The 15,464-nt window shown below is 34.9% G+C and overlaps 2 protein-coding genes across 4 annotated transcripts; both read right to left on the bottom strand.

Annotated features, from left to right (window-relative positions):
• Positions 1 to 1,460: 1,460 nt before the first annotated feature.
• On the bottom strand, positions 1,461 to 4,918 carry LOC116031042 (UNC93-like protein 3). The gene is made up of 10 exons (XM_031273471.1): positions 4,359 to 4,918; positions 4,108 to 4,271; positions 3,786 to 3,849; positions 3,586 to 3,699; positions 3,449 to 3,493; positions 3,100 to 3,350; positions 2,913 to 3,003; positions 2,684 to 2,796; positions 2,106 to 2,220; positions 1,461 to 1,894 (listed from the first exon to the last, which is right to left on the bottom strand). The coding sequence occupies exons 1-10, from the start codon at positions 4,521 to 4,523 to the stop codon at positions 1,706 to 1,708; spliced, it is 1,311 nt and encodes a 436-aa protein (XP_031129331.1). The 5' UTR covers positions 4,524 to 4,918; the 3' UTR covers positions 1,461 to 1,705.
• A 764-nt stretch (positions 4,919 to 5,682) lies between these two features.
• LOC116029293 (eukaryotic translation initiation factor 3 subunit A-like) lies at positions 5,683 to 12,050 on the bottom strand. Of its 3 annotated transcripts, none has more exons than XM_031271224.1 (14): positions 12,009 to 12,050; positions 11,298 to 11,373; positions 10,575 to 11,056; positions 9,788 to 10,003; positions 9,260 to 9,628; positions 9,138 to 9,167; positions 8,671 to 8,898; positions 8,413 to 8,574; positions 7,983 to 8,204; positions 7,612 to 7,818; positions 7,325 to 7,531; positions 7,062 to 7,142; positions 6,739 to 6,940; positions 5,683 to 6,470 (listed from the first exon to the last, which is right to left on the bottom strand). In XM_031271224.1, the coding sequence occupies exons 2-14, from the start codon at positions 11,341 to 11,343 to the stop codon at positions 5,995 to 5,997; spliced, it is 2,928 nt and encodes a 975-aa protein (XP_031127084.1). In that variant the 5' UTR covers positions 11,344 to 11,373; positions 12,009 to 12,050; the 3' UTR covers positions 5,683 to 5,994. The 3 variants fall into 3 exon arrangements, with proteins under 3 accessions (XP_031127084.1, XP_031127085.1, XP_031127086.1); XM_031271225.1 differs by having other exon boundaries at positions 12,014 to 12,050; XM_031271226.1 differs by lacking the exon at positions 12,009 to 12,050 and adding an exon at positions 11,942 to 11,995.
• Positions 12,051 to 15,464: the final 3,414 nt, after the last annotated feature.

Here is a 15,464-nt window from a genome sequence, read left to right as displayed (position 1 = left end):
TATATATATATATTCAGGTGTGGTCGCGCCTTCCCGTGCGGTTTACACCACTCAATGTTAAGAAATGCACCACTTAATATTAAGAAATGCACCACACAAATAACAATGAGGGGTGCATTTCATATTAAGAAATGCATTTTCATTGTGGTGCATTTCGTAACATTGAGTGGTGCATTTCTTAATATTGAGTGGTGTAAACCGCACGGTCGCACGGGAAGGCACGACCACATTTGAATAGAAATATATATATCCATATGCATGTACTCAAGTAATCAAGTTCTGTCAATACAATTTACAGTTTTCATCATCATGTCAAACATGTTTATGAAACACATTTTTTTGATAGGCTTTACAGTCATCCCTCAAATTGTCCAAGATTCAAAATCTATCCATTTTTGTTTGATCCATTTACAAACTTCCTATTTTATTCAATATATCAAGAAAATATAATGGTTGGAAGTATAGAGGAAAAGGTGGCTAGAAAGGTAGATAAACTATATATTAGACATTACGATATAAACAACTTCTCTATTTCTATGATAATAATTCAGCAGTTGAGTTTTCTAAAAATCCTATTCTAAATGGTATAGTAGAAATAGAGGTGGCCAAACCTCAGTCCTCTATTAGAGGTGGCCAAATTTCAAGTCAGGTACGAACCTTGGCCTAGGTTAGCACTAATCAGGACCAGACCAGGATAACTTGAGTTGGTCCCACGCCAGGCCTACCCCGCGCTAAGCTCAGAATTTTTTATATAAAATATTTATAAATTGTTTGAAATAAAATTTAAATCATTGACTTCATGATTAACAACGGAAGTTCTTACCACTTAAACTACTTCAACCTTTTGATATAATAATGCTAATATATACACACACACTTACACGCACTTTTCAAATTTAAATTTTTGTTTAAAATAATATTTTAACCATTAATCTAAAAATAAAAATTAATATGATTTTCTACAAAATTAAAAATTTATAAGACTTTAATAACATTTGAACTTGTACTATTAAAATTTTTTATAACACTTGTAATATTATTTGATAACACTTATAAATATTATAAAGTGCATATAATTTATAAAGTTCATGCGAAATTTTGTCCGAGCATAGGCCGATTTCGAGTTAGGCTTCGGACTATCTTTATAAGACCTAAACTAGCCCTCTATAAGCCAATTCAAGTTTGGACTAAGCCTTCCCAAACCTTGTGAAGCCCAGAATCGCTTTTTTTTTTTTCCGGGTCAATTCAAGACGCTTTTTTTTTCCCGGGTCAATTCAAGACTGGTTCAATCTTGAACCGGCCCATGGCCACCTCTATCCTCTATAGAGTCCAGGCCTCCTCAGGTTGGTCTCGGTTTGAGCCTGAGAAATCCCAGGCCCAAGTCCTTTTTGCTCGAGCCGGTTCAGAACCGGTTTGGTTTTGGACTGACCCATGGCCACCTTTCAAATACATATGGAAGATGGAGCAGTCGAATAAATCTATTACAAAGATGAACATCAAGTTGCAAATATATATTCTCACAAGTCACAACCCTTCAATTTGACATTTTCAAAACTTAGAAAGCTTCTTGGTATTTAAGCTATGACAGATCCACATTGAAAAGTTGAATGCATTGTGATATATAAAACACTGCAATTCAACTGAAAACAAACCAAACGGTGATAGATGCGATGAAGTTGGTAACAACTCGTATGGTTCTTGGCATCTACAAAGAATCAGGATCCGAAAACGCTTTTTCTACCTTGAGCATCAGAAAAAGCACTGCAACCATGGAGATGCAAAGTGCAGCAAACATGATCACTAGCATTGCTTTCAAAGAGATGAGCGGGCTAAAGAAGAATACGAGCGCAATTGTAAAGCTCTGCCAAAGCTTAAGCTGAGAAAACGCTCCTTCCTGTTAACACAAGCCAAAAGCCTATCAAATATTTGAGGCACGACGTGAGAGTCAAGGTGAAAATGCATCACATTAGCCATTATAGACGAAGCACATAGTAGCCCGAGCTTGTTCCACAATCAGAGAGATCGCATTGTAACGGTTATAAAGATGACAAAACTATTTGGGTAAAGAATTAAGGCACAATAAATGATCGTATAAGAGCTATTACCAAATCATGCTTGTACAGTATCCCGAGCAAAGCACTTAATTGGGTATTGAGAACTCCATCTCCGATTCCCCACAAACCTGCTATTACAAGTATGCCAACTATTCCATAATCGACACTGCAAGTAGAGAGAAAAATGAGGGACAAAGTGTCAAATACGCCACTAAACTTACCCCTTTTGTGCAATTGGGTCACTGAACTTAAAAAGTATGCAATTAAACCATTAAACAAGTAAAATATGTGCAATTGTGACATTTTTCCAATTTTCCTTGGTCAAATTCAATCATATTAATTGCCTGGTATGTACTAAGAATCGTCATTTCCACTGTCATACTTGTTGGGATGAAAGAATGAAATGTTTTCAACTTAAACTACATCAAAAGAAATCATAAAAAATGTCTCAATTGCACATATTTTGCTTGTTGATGATTCGATTGCACACTTTTTAAGTTCGATGACCCAATTGCACAAAAAGCAATAAGTTCAGTGACTTATTTGACATTTGTTCCGAAAGATGAGCGCGCAGAAAGCCAAAACAGCTAGTTCGAAGGAAGTAAAAGTAATAGCTGATTTCGCCAAACCTGTGATTTAGCAGAATCCAAAGCAATACAACAGCTTGAATAATACCCCCACCGGACACTATCATAGTGATTGATTTTAGACCAAAGGTGAAACGACCAGCAGCTAGTGAACACTGAGAAAAAAGTTCATAAATGAAGCAAAAACGCGCTTAACATCTAAGGCAAAATGAAGCGTAAGGAATTTCAATTTTCAAGACTACACGTTGTGAAGGGACGAGACAAGACATACAATTGCATCGAAGAGTCCATATATGGCCATTGCACCACCAACGCCACTCTCGCCCATTTTAGGCTGTACAAGATACTTAGTGAATTCAGCCCTGGAAAATAAACAAGTACGAAACAAGTAACAGTGAGAAACATCAGGCTACATAGTACATTACGCATTGCCTAAATACAAAAGCACATCTGTTTACCACACGAACGCTTGTTGTAAGCCCGAATATGCAATGAGGGGGACGACCAACAGCATTCTAATGTCAAGCAATAACGAGATGATAGACTTGGACGAGGAGACCACGGACGAGAGAAAACTGACAGAAGAATGTTGCGGTGAAGCCTCCTCTTTAGCATTTCTCCTACTTAGAAAGCACATAAGAATAGTACCTAATGTCATACTACAAAGAAATACAATGAAGAGTACAGTCGTGTCACCGGAGCCTCCTCCCTGAAGCAAAACCATAACCAACAAATGAATGTTCAGAAAACGTTTGAACAATGACAAGAACGAATCGAGAAACAAAAGCTCATGACTTGCACGCATACCGTTCCATCTCTCAACAGAGCAAGAGTGATAAGGTTTCCAACAACCTGCAACGTTTTACATGAAAACCTCACATATATGACTGGAAACTCCACGGCAAAAAAAAAAAATCCTATTGCACTAGTATTTAAAAATCCACCTGGTGACTTGCGAAAATCCCCCAAAATTCTCCATTAAATTTACCAATAACAGTCCCCTCATGAAGGTTATGGTCACTTGCATGACTCTCCGCTGTGGAGGTAAGATATGTCCCCTGACAAGGACAAACAACGTTAAGATTACTATTAAAGAAACCAGCAAATCAACAGCTGAAACATGAAAATAAAATTAGTTTCTTGCCTGCCCAACCCATATTATTGCCGCAGCAAACCCCAGGTACAATGAAGCAGGTATCATTGTATACCTGCAGAGTCACTTTTTCAAGATTCAAAATTTCTTCAAACTTATTAAATGTAATATAAGCTTTAGGCACTTAGCAGGTAGCATTTGCTGCACCCTCATGATCAAATTAAAGTAGTAATCTCACAGCATATTTCATGGAAAGCTAACAAATTAAAGCAAACCAACATGATCCACCCCACATTCAAGTAATTTCAGTACTCAAAACTGTATTACTTTAAGAGCCAAAAAAAAAAAAAAAAAAAAAAAAAAGGAGCTTTACCATGTGGGCTTCAAATTTGCAGCTATAAACAACCAATAGCCAGTAGTACCAAGAAGCAGAGCATTCTTTGACCCAATCTTCTTAACCACTAAAGAAGCAACTATGGAGAAAACAGTAAATGACAAATACAACACCCCCAGAGATATTGTCCCCAAATCTGCCTCCTGGAAAAACCCAAAATCTCTATTTTCAATACAAACAAACAAAAATATTTAGGTTCAACAAACAGAGAAATAAAAAATGAAACTCACAGTATTAATTGTGCTCTCAAGATTCTGAGCAGCCCCATAAGCCAAGAAGATTAACAAGAAGGCACAGCTCAGAATATGAACATCCCTTTCATGATTCACAGATCCCCTTTGATGATTCTCATAATCCCCAACAAGGGGTGATTCTGATTCTACATCGATAGCCATTCTAGAAAACCCCCAATCCGCAAAATATACCAATTTACACCCCCTACAACTTATATACACACATTATATTCTTATATATCCAGAGTTTTTACAAACAACAAACAAGACAAAAGAGTAAGTGGGTTCGCCGGCTTAGAGACGACATTAAGAAAAGCTTCGATTTTGAAGATTCTGACGAGGAATCTGATAATAGGAATCAGATAATAATATAAGATAGAGACAACCCAGACGGCTATAATTAGAGCTGAAAGAGGAAATTTTTGTCAGCGTGTAATACATTGAGCTTTATATGTTGTACATTATCTGCAGTTCCTATTAGACATTGTTGGAGCTTAACACCCAATGCCCCATGACCGCATACTTCCGACGGAGTTAGAGGTTCCATGGCCAAGCGAGCAATCCACAACACCAGTTTAAATTCATGGAGAATTCAATTGGATGCCTTAGAGGCATCTATGCATTAAGGGAGGAAAATAGGCGGGGGAATATGCCGGATTATAATCTCTATTTCTAATTTTTACTTGTTTTTTTTAAAAAAAAAAAACTTGGTTAAAAAAATATATTAGCACTCTTCTGTGAGTATAATCTCCACATTATCAAGTTTCAAACGTTAGTCTCTTATCTCAAATATTATCTACTGAATCAGTGAACTAAGTCCATGCGGTCTAAAATGATGTGTTAATTTCATGTGCGTGAAGTAAAAATTGCATGTTAGGACAGTTATGGTTTATAGCTAACTGAATTAGAGGGTATTTGCATGTTAGTATAGTTATTACGGCCTACTGTTAGTTAAAGCTGACTAACCAAACACTCTTTTAAACCAAGTCAAATAATGGTCAAATAAGTAAAAATTAATTGATAGGCTAACTATTTTACCAAAGAGGACCTACATGTTTGTAATATAACTTTTGTCACACCAATTGTTTGTAAGTGACAATTGTAAGATGATTAGTATTTTCAACATATATTTTATATAAAATTATATATTAAGAAAGTTTAAAATATTATTTTCAAACTAATTATTGTGACAAACGAGCAAAAGTCAAATATATAAAAAAAATTAGAAAATGACAATATCACAATAAACGAAAATTAAAAGTCAAATTTGCTACTATGTTTTATTAACAAGACTATCACAGCTTGATGTTAGTAGGGAGGATTTGGAGCAAGAGTTAAGCTTAAATATGGACTCTCAATGAGAGCACTACATTGCAGCATCCAGTCATGGATTATACAACATTGCAAAATTTAAAATGAGGAATCGTCCATACGAAACATAACTATTCAAAAGAAACTTCAGACATACACAATTCAATCATTAGAAAACTAGAGAGATGCAATGATAAATAAGAAATGCCGATTTCTTCAACTCAAGTATATGGCTTTAATGGAAGATGATGGCACTGAAACAAAAAGGCTCTCAGGAAAATTGCAGTCTGCATTCTAGTACAGCATCCTCAAAATTTTGTCTTTAGCGTTCCCCGCGGCTCCTAGAAGAAGACCAAGTTCCGGGCCTTGAGCCAGCACCAAAAGGTCTCCGCTCACGATCACGGTCATCACGATCACGCCATCTATCATCTGCTGGCCTGCTGCCCCATCTGTCGGAAGGACGGTCATCTTGACGGTTGCCACCCCATTTGTCCGTTTCAGGGGGTGGAGCCTGGGAAGCACCTTCCGCCATTCCCCCGCGCTTGAACTTGGGCACATACTTAGTAGGTGCCGAAGCAGCAGCTGCTGCTGCAGCTGCTGGAGCAGTGGCTCCTGTCTCAGGGGGGCGTGATAAAGGCTCAGTTGGCCTAGCTGGCAGAGCTGTGGATTTCCCCAAGAGCTCTTCTTTCCTCTTCCTCTCTTTCTCTTCCAATTCCAGCTCTCTTTGCCGCTGCCTTTCTGCAATCTCATCCAGTTTGGCCTTGCGCTCAGCTTCTTCTTTCTTACGTCTCTCCATTTCTGCCAATTTTCATAAAATTATCTCTATTACTTACTGCCACAAGGAGAATACAAAGAAAATATATTTTTTGAACCACATAGAACACATTAAATATATAAACCAAACAATCCAAGAGATAAAAGAGGAAAGTGATAGTTCATGAACATATACAGAAACAAAGCCAGTTAAGATTTGAATGCATCATAGTGAAGCTCAACGTTTGTAGTTTGCACCACCCAGAAAGAATACCATACAGAATGTTTCAGAATTTTAACTAAAGAAAAGTACCTTCATGCTTCCGAGCTTCCTCCTCTTCACGTAACTTATTTAGCCGCTCCTCCTCAGCCCTCAAAAAGAATATCATCTTCCTCCTAGCCTCCCTTTCTTGCTTCCGTGACTGGATAATCTGGTCAATTCGTTCCTGCCTCTCCCGTTTCAGTCTATTGTGTTCAGACTCTCTATGACTGACAACCGTTGCTTCAAAAATTTTCTATACAAGAATAATGAAGCTCACTAAGAATATACTCCACTAAATGGCACTTCTCGAATAAACTATAGATCATTATATGTTAGTCCATAAATAGAGATCAACCAAAGAATAAGATACACACCTTATTTTCCATCATGCGGCCCAGCCTCCTCTTCTCTAAAACATCACCAGTATGTCTTTGTTTGCTTAGTTCAACCTCTTGCTGCAAAAGAGTAATAGTAGAGAGAATCAATTCATCAAAGTGTTTAAAATACAGAATATGCATCATATCATCCTCTAATAACATTAGTTTCAAGGAAATAGAATAGAAACAAATAATATCAAGTATAAATCTTATTATTACTGGTGAAATGTGTATTACAGTAAGATCATTTTTATGCAAACCTGTTGCTCCTGTTCATGAAGAGCAGCATCTGCAGCTAACTGCTGTTCAAATGCAGCTTGCATCACTGGTGCTGACTCTTCTCGTTTAGCTCTCTCAAAATGATCCATAGTTTTGGCAAGCTTTTGCAGTTTTTTCTCCATCTCTTGCCTCTCTCTCAATTGCTCACTCAGAGCCAATTCCATAACAGTCTGTTTAGTTATTTTTTCCTAAAACCAAAGAGAACAAACTAAGTTTTTAAGATGATGGAAAAAGAAGACATGAAAAAACGTTGAGATAGTGTACGCACTCCCTCTAAAATTGGTTTTTTCCCCTTCTTCTTAACGCCTTTTTGAGCTTCTTCCAGTAAAGCCTGGGCCTCTTCAAGTTCTCTCTCCTCAATTTCCCTTAGAATTCTTTGATTCTTTCTCTGCTCAAACTCAGCAGCAAGCCTTCTCTGCTCAGCCTCTTCAGTTATCTTTTGTTGTTTTAGTCTCTTTGACTCTTCCTCACGTTCCTTCATATTAATGGCAAGATCAATTATATGTAAAAATAATTATGAAATATGTGAGTAAACACAGAATAAATAGGGAGAAACCAATCCAACGAGGGGATTAGTCACTGTGTCCGACGGTGGAAACCCTGGGCTACACCCAAAAAAAAGAATAAATAGGGAGATACCTTTTCCAAGAGCAACCGCTCTTGGTCTTCCTTGCGCTTCTCAATTATTGACTTCCGGGCAAGAAGTCTCCTGTGTTCCTTCTCAACTACTTCTCCCAAACCTGATAACATCTCCCCAAGTTTAGCAGCTTTTGCCATAGGTGGGTAGATCGTTATCCTTGCTTTGCTTAGAGATTCTGCTAGAGCAGATAAGTGATCCCGAAGACCGACTGCTTCAATACTCTAAAAACAAAGGTATAAGAGCCAAATGACGTGTCAGAAATTTATTCCTTTGCAAAGAGTAAGAAGAAAAAAAAATAATAATAATAATAATAATAGTAATAACAATAAACAAGATATCATCCAGATTCCAGACTCCAAAAAGATAAGTTATCAGTTTCTAAGTCATGAAAAAGAAACAGAAATTATTTGTAGAATATAATATGTGAACCTGTTTGCCAAAGAGTACAGCACCCTTCATATGATCAACTTTTATGGCTATAAAGTTATGCTTAACAGCATCCACTGAAATCCTCTCAACAGCAGCAAAGTCAAAAAAAGGGACCATTCTTGATAGATTGTCAATCTGTATTGTCTGATACACCTGAGATACCTGAAAACATGAAATGGAAGAAAACAAGACAACAATTCAATTTCTCAGAAACAACATTAGATATTCATTGTGAAAAGTACATGTGAGTCTGATCACCTGCTGCAGCAACCTCAAAGTAACATGTTTTTCCAAGGCAGGAACATACTGAGACAATTGCACTTCAGGAACATTAGAAGCTGAAGATAGTTTACCCCCAAGCTTTGAGATTTTGTTCAACAACGGTTGTGCTTTCAATGCTAGATCCAAAGGAAGAAACTCATGTTCTAGCAAATAGTAAAGATCTTTCACTTCTTGTGTAACACATGTCATTACACCTTTGGACACCTGCAAGAAAGTATCAGAAAATATGGAAACAAAATATAAGTTACTACACAAGGAAAATCAAAGCACAATTACAAAGATCCATATGATGTTCATTTCGTATTTTTAACAAACTGTCTTGCCTCTCACATTCAGTAAAACATGGGTGTCTTTCCTACAGTCTACAGAGTATAAGTTGATTAAAAAGTATACCATGACATTAATAGCTAAAATGAATGTCAAATACGAAATAAATAGCTTACCAATTCTGAGAGAAGTGATGATCGGGAAAGCTGGAGAACAAGAAAAGATTCCATCAGCTAATATATGAACACATAATGGTTGTATAGACACATAGAGAAGAAAATGAAACACTTAAAATTACCACTTCTCTGCTCTCAGCTTTTGGTTCAACATCAAACGCAATCAAATTAGCCACCCGCAAACTCCGCTCTTTCTCATTTTCAAGCTCCGAATGAGATGCACCATAGAACCGATCATAGGGTGGCACCGAAAGTGCTGCTAAAACGACAGATGATGCTATAACCTGTAAATCTTTCTGGCTCAAGTTCTTATTAAAACTTTTTTGGATAGAGAAAAGCTTGAGCCATGCATAAGCATGATAGAGATGGCTGGATGATATCCAAAATATCTCAGTAAGCTTGGCGTAGTAAACAACCAACAAAGATGGTTTAGGGGTTTTCTTAACAAGGCACATTAGTCCATAAATGTCTTCAATTGACCGAAAAGCTTCCTGCGAGAAAGGCAAGGGGTACCAGATCATAAAAACAACTCTATGCTTCTTAGAATAATTGGAAGGAATAAATTTGTCTACAGCAGAGAGAAGTTTTAGGCACTAGCTGTAACCAATCAACATAATCATAAACACATATACCAAGAAAACTACACAGACCTGCCATAGATTAAGCTCAGTGGCAACTTTTAGCTGCTCAAATCTTGTGTCCAGATACAACTGCAAACTTTCTGGAGCAGACAGATCAGGGCGGTCTCTTTGATCTCTATATTTGTTGAGGTTTGCTAGATGGTTTCTTATGATCTCACAAAGACGGCGAAATTCTGTTGTACGTTTGTACTGCTTGCAAAACTGGAAGGCGCGATGCGCTATCATCTATCATCAAGTTGAAGCACAGTTAAGCCTATAGTGTATCACAAGTAGGAAATAATTCAACACAAAAATGCAATGGAAGTAGCTTCATAGAAACTATAAAGAAGGGATGATTACCAAACAGGATGGCATAAAGAACTAGATTATCTTTCAAAAATAAATGAAGCCACACATAACATCCTAATTCTTCATAAGATTAGTCAATGGCTCAATGCAGCCTCCCTTAAAAAAGAGAATAAGGAAACATCTTTCAAACAAGTCAAAACTAGTTCACAATTCACAACTCTTATAGAAGACAGGGTTCTATAGAACAGCAGACAGAATTAGATGCATCAATATAGACTTGTTTTATAAGCAGTAATTTCATTTAACATATCTGCCCTTTCTCTTCGTCCTTTATAAGTACCTCATTTTGTTAAGAAACTAAGGAACAAAGCTGGTTCTTAGTGGTTTTGTCCAGCAAATATACGATCTATATGATACTAAAGGTTTTGCATGTATTTCCCTTCTTGTTTAGTATTTGTAAATTGTAATTCTTTTGTTTAATGCAACAGGTGTTTGGTAGGGGGCTTACAGCATATAGAGCCTCCAGCCTGGAATTGTTTCGCAAGATTTCCAGCACAGTTCTGTATGTCTCCCACAAGAATTTAAACCAGGGAGTGACAAGTTCGCGATCAGATCTGTCTTTTCCTTTCTCCCCACTAACATAACTCAACATCAAATCTTCAGGCCTTTTATCTGCTTCCAAATCATCCACATCCAGAGCTTCCTCTAGAGCCTGTGTCTGGCTGCGTGCCAATTCAGCTCTCTCAGTGGCCAGATGGACAAAATGCTTTATCACCTCCTCCAGTGAGTTAACATTGACTTGCTGGCAGACAATTCGATATTGAATTAGACCATCCTTGGCAAACCTTCCTCTTCTCATTTCAACACACAACTCTACATGCTTAAACATTATTTTCTCAAGTGTCTTTTGCCATGCCCTATACCTCCTTGAGGTGATAAGATCATGAAGAGACTGTAGGGCTTCTTGATTCTGACCAACATTAATTAACTCTGCACCAACACATAAAAAAAAGTCATGAATATGTAAATCACTCAAGGAAATAATTAAAAATTCCAGAGTGGATCCAATCAAACAATAGAACTTCCACCATTCTTATAAAACATTCAGTCTCTAGTTCTCAAGTAGAACAGGAAAAAGAAATTATTTTTTGTCTCAAGAAGAAATTTTAAAAAAACATCAACAAATGATTTTGATGATAAGGAATAAGTAGAAAGCGGTGACAACACAAACCTTCAGCTCGCTTTAAGGCATTCTCAGGTTTGGCAAAAGTAGCCATTTTGAAGAATCAAGAAGGAAGACGTATCACCTGCATAGGAACACACCATGTAAGACTATAAGATTAAAATAAAAACACAACATTTGTATAGAAACAAACACTATATTTGTTAAAATAAATAATGTAGTAAAACTAAGGATCTTGTATTTGTTCCCATATAATCAGGCACCAGAATTGTATGCTTAATCTCAGAAAAAAAAAAATGAAATTGGTAGTAATTTACTAACTATAATACAAATAAAATCTTTAAAGGTTCTGAACATTAAGAATTAAAATACCATGGCCCATGCACATACATGTGTCCCAAATAATCAGAAATCAGAATCATAACCAGAAAAATAATCGAGCTAATCGTCAATCTATCAGAAACTTTTAAAAAACTACATGAAAAAACACTCCTTTTTTCCCCTAATTTAACCGTTCATCTAACAAAATTTAATCGAACAAGGTTGCCAAAAGTGCATTAAAAACCCCCCAAATCTACAGATTTAAACTGATACATAGGCAAAAACGACGTATATATATATATATCAAAAGCATATCTGAGAACAAAAACGGCATCGATACAAAGAATCTAGAAGCTGAATCTACAAAGTACCGGCGTAGATACGGCGGTTGGCGGCGGAGTTAGGGAAGGAAGAGAAAGGATAGGAGATAGGAGATACCTGACCTGCTCGCCGCTGTGTCGTCTGCCCTTAAACCCGACTAAAGCGTAAAATTGCAGTGTATTTGTGTATTTATATTATGGTATATAAGTTTAACCGGGTTGTAAAACCCAATTTACCCGGTTCGGCGGTTCAGTGAATCCCTACTTTCCCTGTTTGAGTTAATATCCCAATTTGTGTAGTTTCCATATTCAAAGAAAATAAAGTCAATTCTCAAAAAATAAAAAAATAAAGTTAAATCAAAATATTCATTGTAATCACCAAAGACTTTGTGGTCTAGTGGCACCCAATGTCTCAATTTACACTCTCACATGGATGATGGGAGGGGGTTCGAGTCTTTATAAATAAATATTTTCTTAGATTTGTAGTCAAAAAATAATTCTTTATTTTCTCGTATTTATATTCTCTCTCATCGTTTTTTCAAACTAGTTTTTTTAATTATTATTACTATCACCATCACTATTTCACTTCCACTGCCACCACCATTACTTATTATTATTATTATTATTATTATTATTATTATTATTATTATATTTATTTTCAAGAAAATGAACAAAACAGAAAAATGTATTTCCTTAACTTTTCAACAAAACAAAAAAAAAAGAAGATATTTTTGTGACATTCAACCAAACATTAGAAAATTAAATTATTTTTTGAAAAATGAGTCATTTTCTGAAAATTATTTTTTTGAAAAATATTTTCATATTTTCAAACGGACCCTAAATGTGTGTTCATGAATATTTAAAAATTGTATTAAATATATATACATATACTTATGCACTATATTAGTCATACAAAATTAAAATACTTTTGTTAATTTTTATATGAAATTATTTAAATAATAAATCTTGCAATATAAATTATAATTATGAAAATTATATTATAGAATTTGCCTAAATATATATTAAGAAATATTATGTGCATATATATGTATGCAAGTATGTATGTATGTATCTCTCTGTGTGTATCTATATATAGGGAAGGATTCAGGTCCGGGAAAGGTTTCTCGTGCGGTTACGCACCTTAAGCATTACAATGACGCATTTTAAATACACAAATCATGCATCTTAAACACACAAACAAAGCACATTAAAATACAAATCACGCACACCTAAAGTTTTAGGCCGACGCACCTTAACGTCCTTAAGTACACAAATAACGCACCTTAATAACACAAACCACACACCTAAGGTTTTAAAATTGCGCACCTTAAGTTTCAACACTGGCGCACCTTAAGCATACAAACCATGTGCCTTAAGAAGAAAAATCATGCACCTTAAAAGGAAAATTACGCACATAAATCTACCGCACAACTGCACCGAAGAAGGTCAACCGCACGAGAACTCATTTCTATATGTATAAATATATTTTTTAATTATCATATATGAATAACATAGAGAGAAAAGTTATTAGCCTTGTGCTCAAATGGCATGTAGTGGTTCTTGGGAGGTCATGAGATTGAGCCTCAGTGAGGCAACAACAACATAGAGAGAGAGGAAGAATTTATGTTTTTTTTGGTTAATAATAATGTACACAATTTCCGTAAAATTTATACTCCGTATTAACAAACAAAATTATTTATATAAAAAAAAAACTATAATACTATATGCTAATACCCACATATATTTGTACTAGTTTTTTCACGCGCATTGCGCGAATAGGATAATGTCCAATATTTATTTTTAGATAAGAACTTCAAAGTATATCAATATAAGATTATATATGAGATGTTTATGCATATGTAATTGAATGTTGAATTTGTTTATTTAAATTGGTAATTCAAAGTATATGAATGCAAGATAATATATGAGAGGTTGATTATAATTGTCATCACTAAAATAAATGTTTACAATTTTTAAAAAACGATAGTCTAAATACTTAGTCTAAAAATGATAGTATAAACAAATACTACTTTTGGTAATAAACTTTTATACTCCGTACATTTTAAATCATATTAATAAAGAAATACGATTTACCTTTAAAGTGAACAAGTGTGATGTAGTCCAACAAATATTACGGAGTAGTTTCCTGCTTCAATTTATTGAGTTATTTGAATGTCATTCTTTGTCAACAAATCCTCCCCAAGTAGTTAATATGATTTGCTTCAAATTATTATTTTTTTAAAAAAATTTCTCTATGTTATTAATAGAATACTTGGTAATAAATATATAACATTATTTTATTTTATAACTTTGATACGGAGTATTTAATTACAAGATAGTGTTAACAGAATATTCTGTTACTAAAGTTAGTTTATACACAAAATAATATGAACCATTCGTTTAAGGGAAGAAAATAATACAGTAGAGGGTAAAAAATAAAAATCATAAAAAATTACTAAAATCAAAATAATATGAACAATTCGTTTAAGTCAAATAATTACCACCAACATTTTTTTTTATTCACGTTAGAGTCCTAACTTTATTGGCTCTTATTGATAATGTAGATGTAGATCGTAAATGTAGATATATGCATAAATAATATATGTATTATATCCAAATGATTTAACATTCATAGATATTTAATTCAAATATAATCTATAATTAAATTAAATGTTACGTTATATGATAATTTTAATAAAAGTATAATTGAAGAATAGGAAAAAGGTACGATGGTTGATGGATGTAGGCGTATAGTAATAGTGAAGGAGTTATTATTATTATTAAATAATAACGGAATTATAACGGTGTAAAAATAGTTTTGTCTAACAAAAATACAAGAATGATAATTTTGCTTACTAAAATGAAATGTACAACACTTAAAGTCAAATGTATACATCTATTAGTAATTTAGCAAAAAAACAAAAACAAAAACAAAACAAAACAAAACAAAAACAAAAATCAATGACATAACCTAGATTGACACATTTTATATTTTTTGATTTAGATATGGTTATTTGTTTTATTTAAGAGTTAATACCCAATATAGTCCTCAACTATAGTGGTTTTACTCGATTTAGTCCTAAGTGACTTTCTGTGCTTAATTTAGTTATAGACTTTGATGATTTTACTCAATTTAGTCCTTTGTTAACAATTCCGTTTGTCAACCGTTAGAAACAAGGTTAACATGGTAATTTTTCTTCCTTTTTTTTTTTGGGGGTCAGATTGCATTCTTCTTCCCATTATTGACCTTGTTGCCCAAGTAATGGATGGCGTAAGAAACTGAACAATAAACATTAAAATCACTCGTATATCCAAATGTAGTATTGGTAGTGGTGAACAGAAAATGGAGCAAACGAAAAAAAATGCATACTTCTTTCCATGAAGATTAAGGAGTCATCATTCATGGTCTAGGTCCGTATCTGCTGCCGGCGTCCATTTTCACATACGCATAAACCATTTCGAACAACAACGCCGAATCGAAACCCTCCGAAAGTCCCATTTCCTTCCTTCGATCGTCACCAAACGACACCGTCCAGTACTTGGGTAGCAAGGTTAGTAACGGGAAAAGAAGACA

Source organism: Ipomoea triloba, chromosome 9 (genome assembly GCF_003576645.1).
Source record: "Ipomoea triloba cultivar NCNSP0323 chromosome 9, ASM357664v1".
Classification (NCBI taxonomy): domain Eukaryota; kingdom Viridiplantae; phylum Streptophyta; class Magnoliopsida; order Solanales; family Convolvulaceae; genus Ipomoea; species Ipomoea triloba.
The sequence above is the reverse complement of the archived record's forward strand: the minus strand, read 5'-3'. Positions and strand labels throughout refer to the sequence as shown.